The sequence below is a fragment of the Anomaloglossus baeobatrachus genome, chromosome 1 (assembly GCF_048569485.1).
Source record: "Anomaloglossus baeobatrachus isolate aAnoBae1 chromosome 1, aAnoBae1.hap1, whole genome shotgun sequence".
In the NCBI taxonomy this organism is placed as follows: Eukaryota; Metazoa; Chordata; class Amphibia; order Anura; family Aromobatidae; genus Anomaloglossus; species Anomaloglossus baeobatrachus.
In genome coordinates, this window is record NC_134353.1 from 76,512,649 (window position 1) to 76,525,663 (window position 13,015).

General features: G+C 47.7%; 1 protein-coding gene across 1 annotated transcript in view; it reads right to left on the reverse strand.

Annotated features, from left to right (window-relative positions):
- MAN2B2 (mannosidase alpha class 2B member 2) overlaps positions 1-13,015 on the reverse strand; it is a 107,771-nt gene that overhangs the window by 54,983 nt on the left and 39,773 nt on the right. Inside the window, exons 7-10 of the mRNA XM_075333372.1 lie at positions 12,654-12,849; positions 11,816-12,006; positions 8,205-8,358; positions 6,472-6,593 (exon numbers count right to left, since the gene is read on the reverse strand). Coding sequence (XP_075189487.1) covers positions 6,472-6,593; positions 8,205-8,358; positions 11,816-12,006; positions 12,654-12,849 — 663 coding nt within the window. The remainder of the gene's footprint in view (positions 1-6,471; positions 6,594-8,204; positions 8,359-11,815; positions 12,007-12,653; positions 12,850-13,015) is intronic.

Below are 13,015 nucleotides of genomic sequence, written 5' to 3' on the forward strand. Positions count from 1 at the left end.
TGGCCAAGGAGAATGGCCGGAAGAGCGACACCAGGACAGGAAAATTTTCCAAGTCCTGTGATAGATCTTGACGGAGGAAGACTTACGGGCCCGAGTCATAGTGGAGATGACTTCAGGAGGAATACCAGAAGCCGTCAAAATCCAGGACTCAAGAGCCACGCCGTCAATTTGAGTGCCGCAGAATTCGGGCGGAAAAACGGACCTTGCGAGAGCAGGTCTGGACGGTCCGGAAGATGCCACGGCATCTCCACGGACAGTTGGAGCAGGTCCGGATACCAAGCTCGCCTGGGCCAGTCCGGTGCAAGGAGGATGACTCGACGGCCCTCCATTCTGATCTTGCGCAGGACTCTGGGCAAGAGAGCTAGAGGGGGAAACACGTAGGACAGACGAAACTGGGACCAGTCTTGAACCAGAGCGTCCGCGGCGAAGGCCTGAGGATCGTGGGAGCGAGCCATGTAAACCGGAACCTTGTTGTTGTGACGGGATGCCATTAGGTCCACGTCCGGAGTGCCCCACTTGCGGCAGATTGACTGAAACACTGCCGGGTGCAGGGACCACTCGCCACCGTCCACGGATTGACGGCTGATATAATCTGCCCCCCAGTTTTCTACGCCAGGGATGTGGACTGCGGATATGGTGGATTTGGAGTCCTCCACCAAGAATGCGTTGGACCTCCAACATTGCCAGGCGGCTGCGTGTCCCGCCTTGGTGATTGATGTAGGCAACCGCTGTCGCGTTGTCTGACTGGACTCGAATGTGCCTGCCCGCCAACAGGTGGTGAAAGGCTAGGAGAGCTAGAAGCACAGCTCTGGTTTCCAGCACATTGATTGAAAGGGCTGACTCGGACGGAGTCCAAGTGCCCTGTGGTGGAGATGTACCGCTCCCCAGCCGGAAAGGCTGGCATCCGTGGTGAGAATCACCCAGGACGGAGTCAGGAAGGAGCGCCCTTGGGACAGGGAGTGGGGTCGAAGCCACCACTGAAGAGAGCTCCTGGTCCGTGGCGACAGAGCCACTAACCTCTGTAAGGAGGAAGGCCGCTTGTCCCAACAGCGGAGAATGTCCAGCTGCAGAGGACGCAGATGGAACTGGGCAAAGGGAACCGCCTCCATAGAGGCCACCATTTGACCCAGCACCTGCATCAGGCGCCTGAGGGAATAACGGCGGGGCCTCAGGAGAGAGCGCACCTCTAGCCGGAGAGACTGCTGTTTGATTAAGGGCAACTTCACAAGTGCCGGCAAAGTCTCGAACTGCATCCCTAGGTACGTGAGACTCTGGGTCGGAGTCAGAGTGGATTTGGGAAGATTGACAATCCACCCGAATTGGGCTAGGGTGGCGAGAGTGAGCGAAACACTCCGCTGACAGTCTACGCTGGATGTACCCTTGACCAGAAGGTCGTCCAGATAAGGAAGCACTGCTAACCCCTGGAGGTGCAGGACCGCAATCACTGCCGCCATGACCTTGGTGAATACCCGAGGGGCCGTGGCTAACCCGGAGGGGTGAGCCACGAATTGGAAATGATCCTCTCCTATCGCAAAACGTAACCAACGCTGATGTGACACTGCGATTGGCACATGTAGATAGGCATCTCTGATGTCGATGGACGCCAGGAACTCCCCTTGGGTCATAGAGGCAATGACTGATCGCAGAGACTCCATGCGAAAATGCCGCACCCGGACATGCTTGTTGAGAAGCTTGAGATCCAGGATGGGCTGGAAGGTACCGTCCTTTTTTGGAACTAGGAAGAGATTTGAGTAAAAACCTCTGAACCGTTCCTGAGCGGGAACTGGGACAATCACTCCGTTTGCCTGCAAGGACGCCATGGCCTGCGAGAAGGCGACGGCCTTGGAGCAGGGGGGAGTTGAGAGAAAAAATCTGTTTGGAGGGCTGGAAGAGAATTCTATCCTGTAGCCGTGTCTCTCTCACCCACTGATCGGAGACTTGCTTTAACCAAGCGTCGCCAAAGTGGGAGAGCCTGCCACCGACTAAGGACGTGGCTGGAGCTGGCCGAGAGTCATGAGGAAGCTGCTTTAGTGGCAAAACCTCCTGCGGTCTTCTGCGGACGCGCTTTTGGGCGCCAGTTGGATTTCTGATCCTTGGCTGAGTTAGCGGACGAGGCGGAAGGCTTAGAGGATGACCAGTTGGAGGAATAACAAGAGAATTAGCTGAAGCCACCGCAGTGCGGTGAGCAGCCTCTAGCATGGCAGACATGGCATAAGATGAAAAGGCTGAAGCCTGAGCAGTTAAGGTAACCATCTCAGGCATAGATTCCTTGGTGAGGGAATGCATCTCCTCTAGAGAAGCAGAGATGGCTTTGAGAGCCCACACTGCTGCAAAAGACGGGGAAAACGCGGCCCCCGCAGCTTCATACACAGATTTGGCCAGAAGGTCAATCTGACGGTCAGTGGAATCCTTAGGTGAGGTGCCGTCAGCCACCGACACAACGGTCCGGGCTGATAGCCTAGACACCGGAGGGTCTACCTTTGGGGAGTGAGACCACTCCTTGACCACCTCAGGTAGAAATGGAAACCGGTCATCAGAACCACGCTTTGGAAAGCGTTTGTCAGGGCAGGCCCTGGGTTTGGTCACAGCGGTCTGAAAACTGGAGTGGTTAAAGAACACACTCTTCACTCTCTTAGGCGAAGTAAACTGATGTTTAATAGAAGCAATCAAATCACTAAGATCTGAGTCATCCTCAGAGAAATCGATGGGATACATAGCCTCCGAGCCCCCAGTGAGGGCATCCTCCTCATCTTGAGAGTCAGCTCTTGAGACAGAGCCGTGGGATGGGGAGGGGGAGGAAACCCTGCGCCTTCTCTTAGAAGGACGGGGTCTGGGATCAGATGATGAATCCTCCGTGAGCTCTGATGGACGGAGGTCAGAGGATAGGAGTCCTCTGTCAAGAGTATTAGAGGCACCCTGTGAGGGGGGCTGATGCATATTCATCAAAGTCCTGGACAAAAGTCCCATGGACTCAGCAAATGACTGGGATATGGACCTAGAAAAGGACTCTACCCAGGCTGGGGGTTCAATCACAGGTGCAGCAGCAGCCTGAGAGACCACTGGGCCTTGCTCCTTGTGTGAGACATGCTGCTGGTATACAGAGGTCCACAACCGGAGACCGGCTGTGGCTTACCAGACCGCTGAGCGCGGTGTTGTGTGCCCTCCAGATCCCGAAGCCCGGTCCCCCAGTCGCAGCACCTCAGCAGAGATGCAGAATGCAGGATGTCCCAGAGCAGAGTGAACTCTGCCTGAGAAATGACTAGGGGGCGTTCCTATAAAAGAGCGGGAACTGGAGGGCTATAGAGACCTGCAGGGAAGGAGGGACGCCCCAGCAGTGGGGAGTGTCCCTCCCCTGTGTAGAACGGCCGAGCCGAACCTGTCCCTCTGCATGAGTGACAAGCGAGGGCAGGAAAATGAAACTAGGCCTCCGGTGAAGCCGGGGCCTAAATTTAAGCGGTGAGGCCGACAAGCAGGCACCATCGGCGCGGTTCTCAGGCAAAAGCTAGAGAATCCGCCGGAAAAGTTAAAACAATCACATACAGCATACTCTCCCCTTACAATAAAGAACCGGGACCCCCAACATAAACGTCTCAGGTACTTAGCTGCTGAGACGCAGGGCCATGTCCCTGGGGATGAGTGCTCCGGCCCAACAGAATCCTCAAGGGGCTGTGGATGGAGACCGGACTCCTGCCAGGCATGGAGACCGTGCTGGCTCCCACTTCAAGCCAGAGCCCAGAAGGGATGGTGAAGGAGCGCGGCATGTAAGGCTGCAGCCTTGTAAATCAACCTTAACAACACCGCCGACACAGTGGGGTGAGAAGGGACATGCCGGGAGTCCAGACATGGACCCGCTTTTCTTCAAACTCTTTCCAAAAGTCAAACAAATCAGATGAGAATGCATGTGTGGATGTATGCCTCCTGACACAAAGCAATAAACTGGCTGGGACTGGCTACCAGGGGGTGTATAAGCTCAGAGGGAGGAGCTACACTTTTAAGTGTAGTACTTTGTGTGTCCTCCGGAGGCAGAAGCTAAACACCCATGGTATGGGTCTCCCAACGGAACGATAAAGAAAGAGCATATTTCACTGATAAGATATAATACAAAGATGCCTATTTTCATTTATAGTATTGATTTATGAAAAATACATTTTAAAATGGTTACTTTTTTAAGCATGGCTTTGGGGGCAAGGTGGTTATAAAGTAGTTTGCCCTAAGAAAGCAGCCCAGGTGGCCATGCTAAAAATTATTGTTTTTTTTTTATTGGTACTTTTGGTAACGTTTTATCTCATTAACGTCTATAAAGTCTCTCTATAATTAGATTTCACTATTCATTACTGGATACAACTCTCGACATGTTGAGGACAGTTTACAAACTATAAAAAAAAAACCTCGGAATGTCTGAAAAATCATTTTTGAAAAATTTCCAGTCTGCTATTACAATGAGCGTTTTATAGGTCTGCAGTTTTTATTCTGAAATCTGACAGATCCCATTTAGAAACACCAAAACCAAGTTTTGAATACACACCCAATACAGTTCTGACCCAAAAGAGTAGCTGACTATTACGGCCATCGATAGATTTATTACAGACCTTCCTCCACAGAAGGTGGAGGAAGGTCTGTAAAAGCTAAAATGACAAATTCTGCTGATAAACACTAGCAGACCTGGAAATAGGGAGCTGCAGACTGTTAGCCCTAAATACAGAAGTGTGACATTCACAGAAGGAAGTAGATTTATGTGGTAGGAAGTTGGAAGCCATCCCCGACATGATGTGACCAATGTGTGATCAGTGCGGAGTCTGCAACACATCCAGAATAAAACATGCAAACAATATTATTAACAGACATTCACAAATGGGGACTCCAATGTACGGGGGCATCTAGAACTTAGATACTGATGTCCTATTCTTAGGGGCACTTTGCACGCTGCAACATCGCACGTGCGATCCCGTTGGGGTCAAATTGAAAGTGCCGCACATCCGGCGTCGCTGTCGATATCGTAGTGTCTAAATCCTTTATTATATGATTAACGAGCGCAAAAGCGTCGTAATGGTATCATTGGTGTAGCCACGGTCATTTCCATGAATTTGGAAATACCGATGTTACGATGTTGTTCCTCGTTCCTGCGCGTTCCTCCTTAATAAGGAGGCGGGTCGCCGGCCAGAGCGACGTCGCAGGGCAGGTGAGTGCATGTGAAGCTGCCGTAGCGATAATGTTCGCTACGGCAGCTATCACCATGATATCGCAGCTGCGACGGGGGCGGGTACTATCGCGCATGGCATCGCAGCATCGGCTTGCGATGTCGTAGTGTGCAAAGTGCCCCTTAAGATTGGTCATCAGCATCAGACCGACAGGGGCCCAGCACTAGGCACTCACAGCAATCAGCAGTGTGCAGAGAGATGACAGCTCCATACTCCATATACCGTTTGTCCTCGGGTAATTCAGCTCAGCTCTCATTATACTTATTGTGGAGAAGCTGAGGAATTCAGGCAGTCACAGGATTTGCAAACAGCTCATCAGTGGGTCTTATACTTGGCATCATAAGAAGATATCTTAAATATCGGAGTCCTGGACAAACCTTTAAACAGAGATCTTGATCTTAAATGCAATAAAGCTATATAGACTGGAGTGACCTCTATAACAGCAATTTGGAGCCCCCTACAACAGCAGTCTGGATGTGAAGCCTGGAGCCCCAACCCCCTTCTCCAAAACAGTCTGGATGTGTAGTCTGGAGCCCCCCTATAACAGGAGTCTGGATGTGAAGTCTGGAGCTGCCCTGTGATGGTGAAAAATGGGGGGGTTGTGTATTATTTTGTGTAGGTTTGAATTTTGGGCGAGGTGCTCTGTCCATTCTGTGTATATTGTCCTGTATGCAGGTTAATTACCTCCTGCCGGGCTTTTATCCCTATGGGGGAGGGGAGCCTGTGATCCACCAAACGCTCTGCTTACCTGGGAGATTATTCAGTCTGAGAAGGAGAAGAGAGAAGCAGGAAGATTCATTCTCTGGGTTTAAAGCTGCGGCTACAGGCAGCACCCCAGAGAGCTGTTGAGAAACCCAGATTTCCCTGGAAAAGGACTGCTGGAGGATTGTTACTGATTTATCTTCTGTGGGAGAAGCCGAGGCTCCCCAGAGAGACCTGGACATTTATCCCTTACTGGACTGTAGCCATGTCCCTGGACTATTTTACCCTCTGTAAAAGGGTAACATTTTTTATGAACCTTCTGGATTGCATTTACTAAAGGATCTTTAGATTGCTCACTCATCTCTCGGACCCTGTGACACCCACCTATAAGAGAAGTCTGGGCAGTCTGGATGTGTAGTCTGGAGCCCCCCCCCTTCCCCACAATAGCAATCTGGATGCGTAGTCTGGAGCCCACCTATAACGGCTGTCTGGATGTGTAGTTCCTCTATAACCCCGGTCTAGCTATTATATATGTAATCTTGCTTATTCTCAGTATATGTAGAGTCGGTACCTGCGCTGGCACAGTTTGGCCAAGGTCATCATACACTGCTGTGACTGAGGTATTCAGTGCCATGCTGATATACGTGGTGATGTTCCATGCCAGTGGGTTATACACAGTGATATATAGGAGACCTGTAGGACAAAAAAGAAGCTATAGAAGCACAATCTATTTAACAAATGCGATCTTTCTACATTTTTTTAGTATTTCTCTAGTACAAGCAGCAGTGTGAATATTGTGTGTTATTACTATTTTCCCCCCATACCTTGCATTCTATAGTAATGGACAAGCTGTGTGTATATACTGTAGTATATACGGAGAGTGTTCTACAAATTCTGAAGACTTTTTGTGGCACATCAAATGGATAACCTGCAAATAAATTCTCAGAATACAGTGGGGAGCCCCTCCTGACCACAAAAGTGGCCGGGGTGAGAAAACCATCAAAGTACTGAGAAACTGCAAAAAGATGTAATAGATGATTTCCAGCATACATTTGCTGTACTGGGGCGTTCTGCACGCTATAGGTCATTCGTGATACTGTAATTTATTCTTCACAATGTCAAAAAAAAAAAAAAAAAAAGCCTGGTGGAATCTGAAATGTTTTGAAGTTAGTATAAAAAGATAGACTCTACACATTAAAGTGAAGGGAAGGAAACTTTTATTAGGGTATGTGCCCACGATCAGGACTCCCTGTGTCCTGGACGCAGCGGGTCCTGACCTGCGGGTCCGCGAGTTTCCTCTGCAGGAGACCGCAGCTCCTTGTACTCATGATCAGGGTTCAGTGCACTGCGGTCTCTCACTTGTGTTCTCCCTATGGAGGACGCATGCAAATCCACAGCAAACAATTGACATGCTGCAGCCTGGAAAGCCGCACCGCAGGTCAGTGTTTGCTGCAGAAAAAACAAGCACAGTGGGCACAGGATTTCTAGAAATCCATCCACTGTGCTTGTACTGTACAACGCAGCATTTTGGATGCAGAGAAAACACTCTACAACCAAAACGCTGCAAACACTGATCGTGGGCACAGAACCTAAAGTCTTCAGATCTGATATGGCTCCATGTTTGATGTTCTGATTGGTGGGGGTGCGGGGAATCGAGAACCCACTGATCACTGAAACGAAGGCCCAATAAGGCTGTTCACACTCTAAGATAAGAGGAGCGATTTTGCACCTTTGTTTCAAGGATTGATTAAAAATGTAAAAGAGGTTGACCACTAGTTTTACATTGATGGCTTATCCTTAGGACAGGTCATTTATGTCTGATCGGCAAGGGTCTGACACCCAGCAACACAGCCGATCAGCTGTTCTCGGTCCCGACAGTGGTAGCAGGCAGCCAGAAATGCTTAGCTCTGGAGCTGCAATCTTTTCTGATAGCGTCCGCGGTCGGGTACTGCATGTCTGCTTCCTATTATAATCAATAGGAGGTGGATATACATTATTGGGCCGCGACTGCTATCGGAAGATGGACCAGCTGCAAAACGCAACATTTCCAGCCCTCTACTGGCGCCGCCGGGACCGAGAACAGCTGATTGGCGGAGGCGCGGGGTGTCAGACTCCGGTCAATCAGACATTGATGACCTGTCCTAAGGATAGGCCATTAATGTAATAGTAGTGGACAACCACTTTAAGTTTAATTACCCTTCTACCACTCTGCGATACAACACCCTGTGCTCGCTCTACAACTCATCTTTCACGCAGAAGCATTGAAAATAAATTAGTTTAACATTACAAACAGAATTAAACTACCTTCTGGAGTTCCAGTTCTCTCATATTCTAATTGGTCCATAACAATGGCTTCCATCAATTTTCGAACGCCAGTCATTCCTTGATGCAAATGTGCCATATACATATCTCTGACCTTTGGAGATTCGGTCCCAGTGATGCCATCATGATGCTGGACCTTTAAATCAGAGCCCAAATATGTATATATAATTATCAATTTATAAATATACATATCACTAAGTAAAAAAGTGCAAATAAAAATAAAAGCGAATAGCAGAATTATGAATGCTGCTCTGGAGTATAATAAAGACTCCAAATGTAAATAAAGGAATAAGTAATGTCATATACAGCGGATGAAATAAATATTCAACACCTCACCAATTGTCTAACGAAACATACTTCTTAAGGTGCTATTGACATGAAATTCTCTCCAGATGTCGGTAACAACCCACCTAATCCTCACAGGCAAAGAAATTAAACTTAAGGCCTTGTGCGCACTAGGCGTTTTTGCCGCGTTTTTAGCAGCGTTTTTTACCGCGTTTTGGTGCTGAAAACGCAGTGACATTGCTTCCCCAGCAATGTCAATGGGTTTTCATAAGTGCTGTCCGCACACAGCGTTTTTTTTTAGCTGCGTTTTTGTGGTGACCACAAAAACGCAGCATGTCAATTATTTCTGCGTTTTCCACTGCGTTTTTCACTCATTGAATTTAATGAGATGTTAAAAACGCAATGAAAAACGCATATAGCCGCGTTTCTATGACTAAAAACGCAGCTATAAACGCAAGGGGTGGGCACTACAGTGACGTGTACAGGAAGAGGATTCCTTCTGTTGGTAAACACAGAAGCATGAATCCTCCCGGTACCGTCACCGCTGCGTCCACCTCCCGTCCTGTGCATGTCAGCTCCGTGCGGCGCCATGTCTGGGCGGGAGGTGGAGGCAGCGGCGAAAACCAAAGTGAACAGTAGAAAAAAAAAAAATGTCATATATACTCACCTGTCTGCAGGGTCCCGGTGCCATGCCCGCTCCCATCTCCTCCCGGTACCGCCGCTCTGGCTGTGTGCAGTCTCCCCGGGGCAGGACCTTGCTTGCAAAACCTGGCGGTGGATCACCTGATGCAGTCACCTGACGCATCAGCTGATCGCGGTGTCGCCGGCTTTTTCGCGCCCGGCCGGCTATCAGCTGATCCTGCCGTCAGGGGACTTCATCAGGTGATTACTGGCAGCTGCTGCAGCGATCGGACGGGATCAGACTCCTGTCCAATCGATCGCTCCAGGAGCTGCCGGTCATAAGCACAGCACATAAGTGAGTATTATTTTTTTTTTTTTTGCACTGATGCATCAGCTGATTGTATAATCGGCTTTTATACAATCAGCTGATGCGTGATGTGATTCACATCCTTTAACCTGACACATCATCTGATCGCTTTGCCTTCCAGCAAACCGATCAGATGATATTGGATCCGGATTGGACGGCGCGGGACCCTGACCCAGGATTACTGCGGAGGGGGGTTTATTTCAATAAAGATGGAGTCACTAATTGTGTTGTGTTTTATTTCTAATAAAAATATTTTTCTGTGTGTTGTGTTTTTTTTTTTTATCATTACTAGAAATTCATGGTGGCCATGTCTAATATTGGCGTGACACCATGAATTTCGGGCTTAGGGCTAGCTGATAATATACAGTTAGCCCTAACTCCATTATTACCTAGCTAGCCACCCGGCTTCAGGGCAGCTGGAAGAGTTGGATACAGCGCCAGAAGATGGCGCTTCTATGAAAGCGCCATTTTCTGGGGTGGCTGCGGACTGCAATTCGCAGTGGGGGTGCCCAGAAAGCATGGGCACCCTGCACTGTGGATTCCAATCCCCAGCTGCCTAGTTGTACCCGGCTGGACTCAAAAATTAGGCGAAGCCCACGTCATTTTTTTTTTTTAATTATTTCATGAAATAATTAAAAAAAAAGGGCTTCTCTATATTTTTGGTTCCCAGCCGGGTACAAATAGGCAGCTGGGGGTTGGGGGCAGCCCGTACCTGCCTGCTGTACCCGGCTAGCATACAAAAATATGGCGAAGCCCATGTCATTTTTTTTTCTTTTTGGGCAAAAAACTGCATACAGTCCTGGATGGAGGATGCTGAGACTTGTAGTTCTGCAGCTGCTGTCTGCTCTCCTGCATACACTAGTGAATGGAGGATGCTGAGACTTGTAGTTCTGCAGCTGCTGTCTGCTCTCCTGCATACACTAGTGAATGGAGGATGCTGAGACTTGTAGTTCTGCAGCTGCTGTCTGCTCTCCTGCATACACTAGTGAATGGAGGATGCTGAGACTTGTAGTTCTGCAGCTGCTGTCTGCTCTCCTGCATACACTAGTGAATGGAGGATGCTGAGACTTGTAGTTCTGCAGCTGCTGTCTGCTCTCCTGCATACACTAGTTCTGCAGCTGTCTGCTCTCCTGCATACAATGAACATTTTGAAGAAGGAAATGACATCAGACCTTTTTTTTTTTTTTTTCATCAACAATCTTTAATGGCATTGTGCACTGATTAAAAACGCAGTGAGCAAAAACGCAGCAAAAAAACGCACCAAATCGCGGCAAAAACGCATGCGTTTTTGCCGCGTTTTTTTAGCCGCGGGTGCGTTTTTTAGACAAAAACGCACATAAAAACGCAGCGTGAAAAAAACGCCTAGTGCGCACATACCCTTAGATGTCCATAAATTAAGTTATGTGTAATAATGAAAATTGAAAAATAGTAAAAAAAAGTATAAAACACATAAAAGGAAAAAAAAAAAAAAAAGGAAAAGAAGAGGTGCAAAAAGCCAGGATGATTCATGCTGAAATCTACCAGTAATCAGAAAGTAATCCCGCCACTTAGTGAGAAATAATATCAGCTGATTCAACTGATGGCCAATCAAAGTGTCTCACTACTAAAGTGCCACACAAGAAACATCTCATGATGGGTAAAACCAGTGAGCTGTCTCACGACCTTCCCAACCTTATTGTTGCAAACATACTGATGGCATTGGTTACAGAAAAATGTATAAGTGAATATATTTTTAAAGTGTTATTGACATGAAATTCTTGCCAGATATCAGTAACAACCTATCCAATCCACACAAGCAAAGAAATCAAACCATAGATGTCATCAAGAAATTTAGTGATGTGTAATAATGAGCAAAATAAAGGGAAAAAGTATTTACTGAAATGTATTTAATACTTCGTACAAAACCCTTTGTCGGTGATGAAGCTTCAAGATGTTTCCTGTAAAAGGGGTATGCCAAAATGTGGTTATTTCGTGTGGGGTTAACAACCTACTGACAAGTAGTTGCCAAGTACCTGCCTGTTCTGCGCGGCAACGATCTCTGCTGGCTCACAGCGCTCCGGACGGAAATTCTGCTGCTTCTGGTGCCGACACGTCGTCAGTGGCTTTTTCTCTTCCTTGCTGTCAATCTCATACTGATTGACAGCTGGCTACCTGCCGCCTATCTGCAGGGAACTGGTTGTCAATCAGCACGACATCGGCTGTCCCACCAGTGGAAGAGAAGGAGCTGCTCTGTTGACGTGAGGTAACATGATGCAAAAGAATCGCCCCATATGAAAAAGATAACCAAAGTCACGGGTAAACCCTTTAACATCAGATTTACCTCGGAGACGGCCCATCGCAGAGCTTGCAGTTGCTCCAGTGCCCACATTTTACACACGGCACCAGACGGATATTTCATCAGATACTGAGTAAATGCAGACTCCCCCGCATACAGCAGTGAGCTCGCACTCCGTGCTACACCTTTTAGGACATTTCGGGATGCAAAAAATCCAGTCCAAGCTTGAAATTCATCTAGAAGTTAAAACAATCATATTATATGTACAATCTACAATATATGTAAGTAATATCACCAAGACATCTGAAGTCCAATTGTCTGGTACTTCTGTCCCCCGATATCTTTGCTAAGGGACAGTCACACCCAAACATGTTAGATGGTTAGCCGTTCCCACCACAAAACAGAAGGGTCATCAGACATTCATCTAATTACAATCTAATGAGTAAGGCTGTGTGCGCACAGTGCGTTTTTCGTGGCGTTTTTGCGCGTTTTTCGGGTGCGTTTTTGGCCTCAAAACTGCATGACTTTGCTTCCCCAGCAAATTCTATGAGTTTTCATTTTTGCTGTCCGCACACAACTTTTTTTTTAAGCTGCGTTTTTGAGCTTGAAAAAAAAAAAAAAAAAATGGGCATGTCAATTCTTTCCTGCGTTTTTCTGCGTTTTCCGCCCATGCAATGCATTGGAAAAACGCAGCAAAACGCAGAGATCAAAAACGCAAGAAAACGCAGCCAAAAACGCACCAAATCGCTGTAAAAACGCATGCGTTTTTTGACGCGTTTTTTCGACGCGGGTGCGTTTTTATTGGCCAAAAACGCACAAAAACGCAGCGTCAAAAAAACGCAGCGTGCGCACATAGCCTAAAGTTGAAAGTTTTGCAACACACCTGAAGAATAAGGAAGGAAATCCTGGCTGCCTCGCACTTCCCAGGTCATATTCCTATCATATAGAGCCTTGAAGTATTCGCCAAGTGTAGAATATTGCACGCTCACGCCGAACTCTGTGTGACTGTTTATATATTCCAGCAGCAGATCCATGTTACTAAACTGGACAGAAGAGTTGAAGAATTGCTTGTCGCACCCCTGCAATGGTAATCAGGAAAAATCAATAAAAAAAAAAAAAAAAGACACCAAGACCTTGGCTTAGGCATATGAATGTAATGGTAGAGCTGCAAATTACTAGTGCTCTACGCTGCAAACAATAAATCTGCTAACATAAGTCTGATGTGCTCAGGTGGCGATATACAGA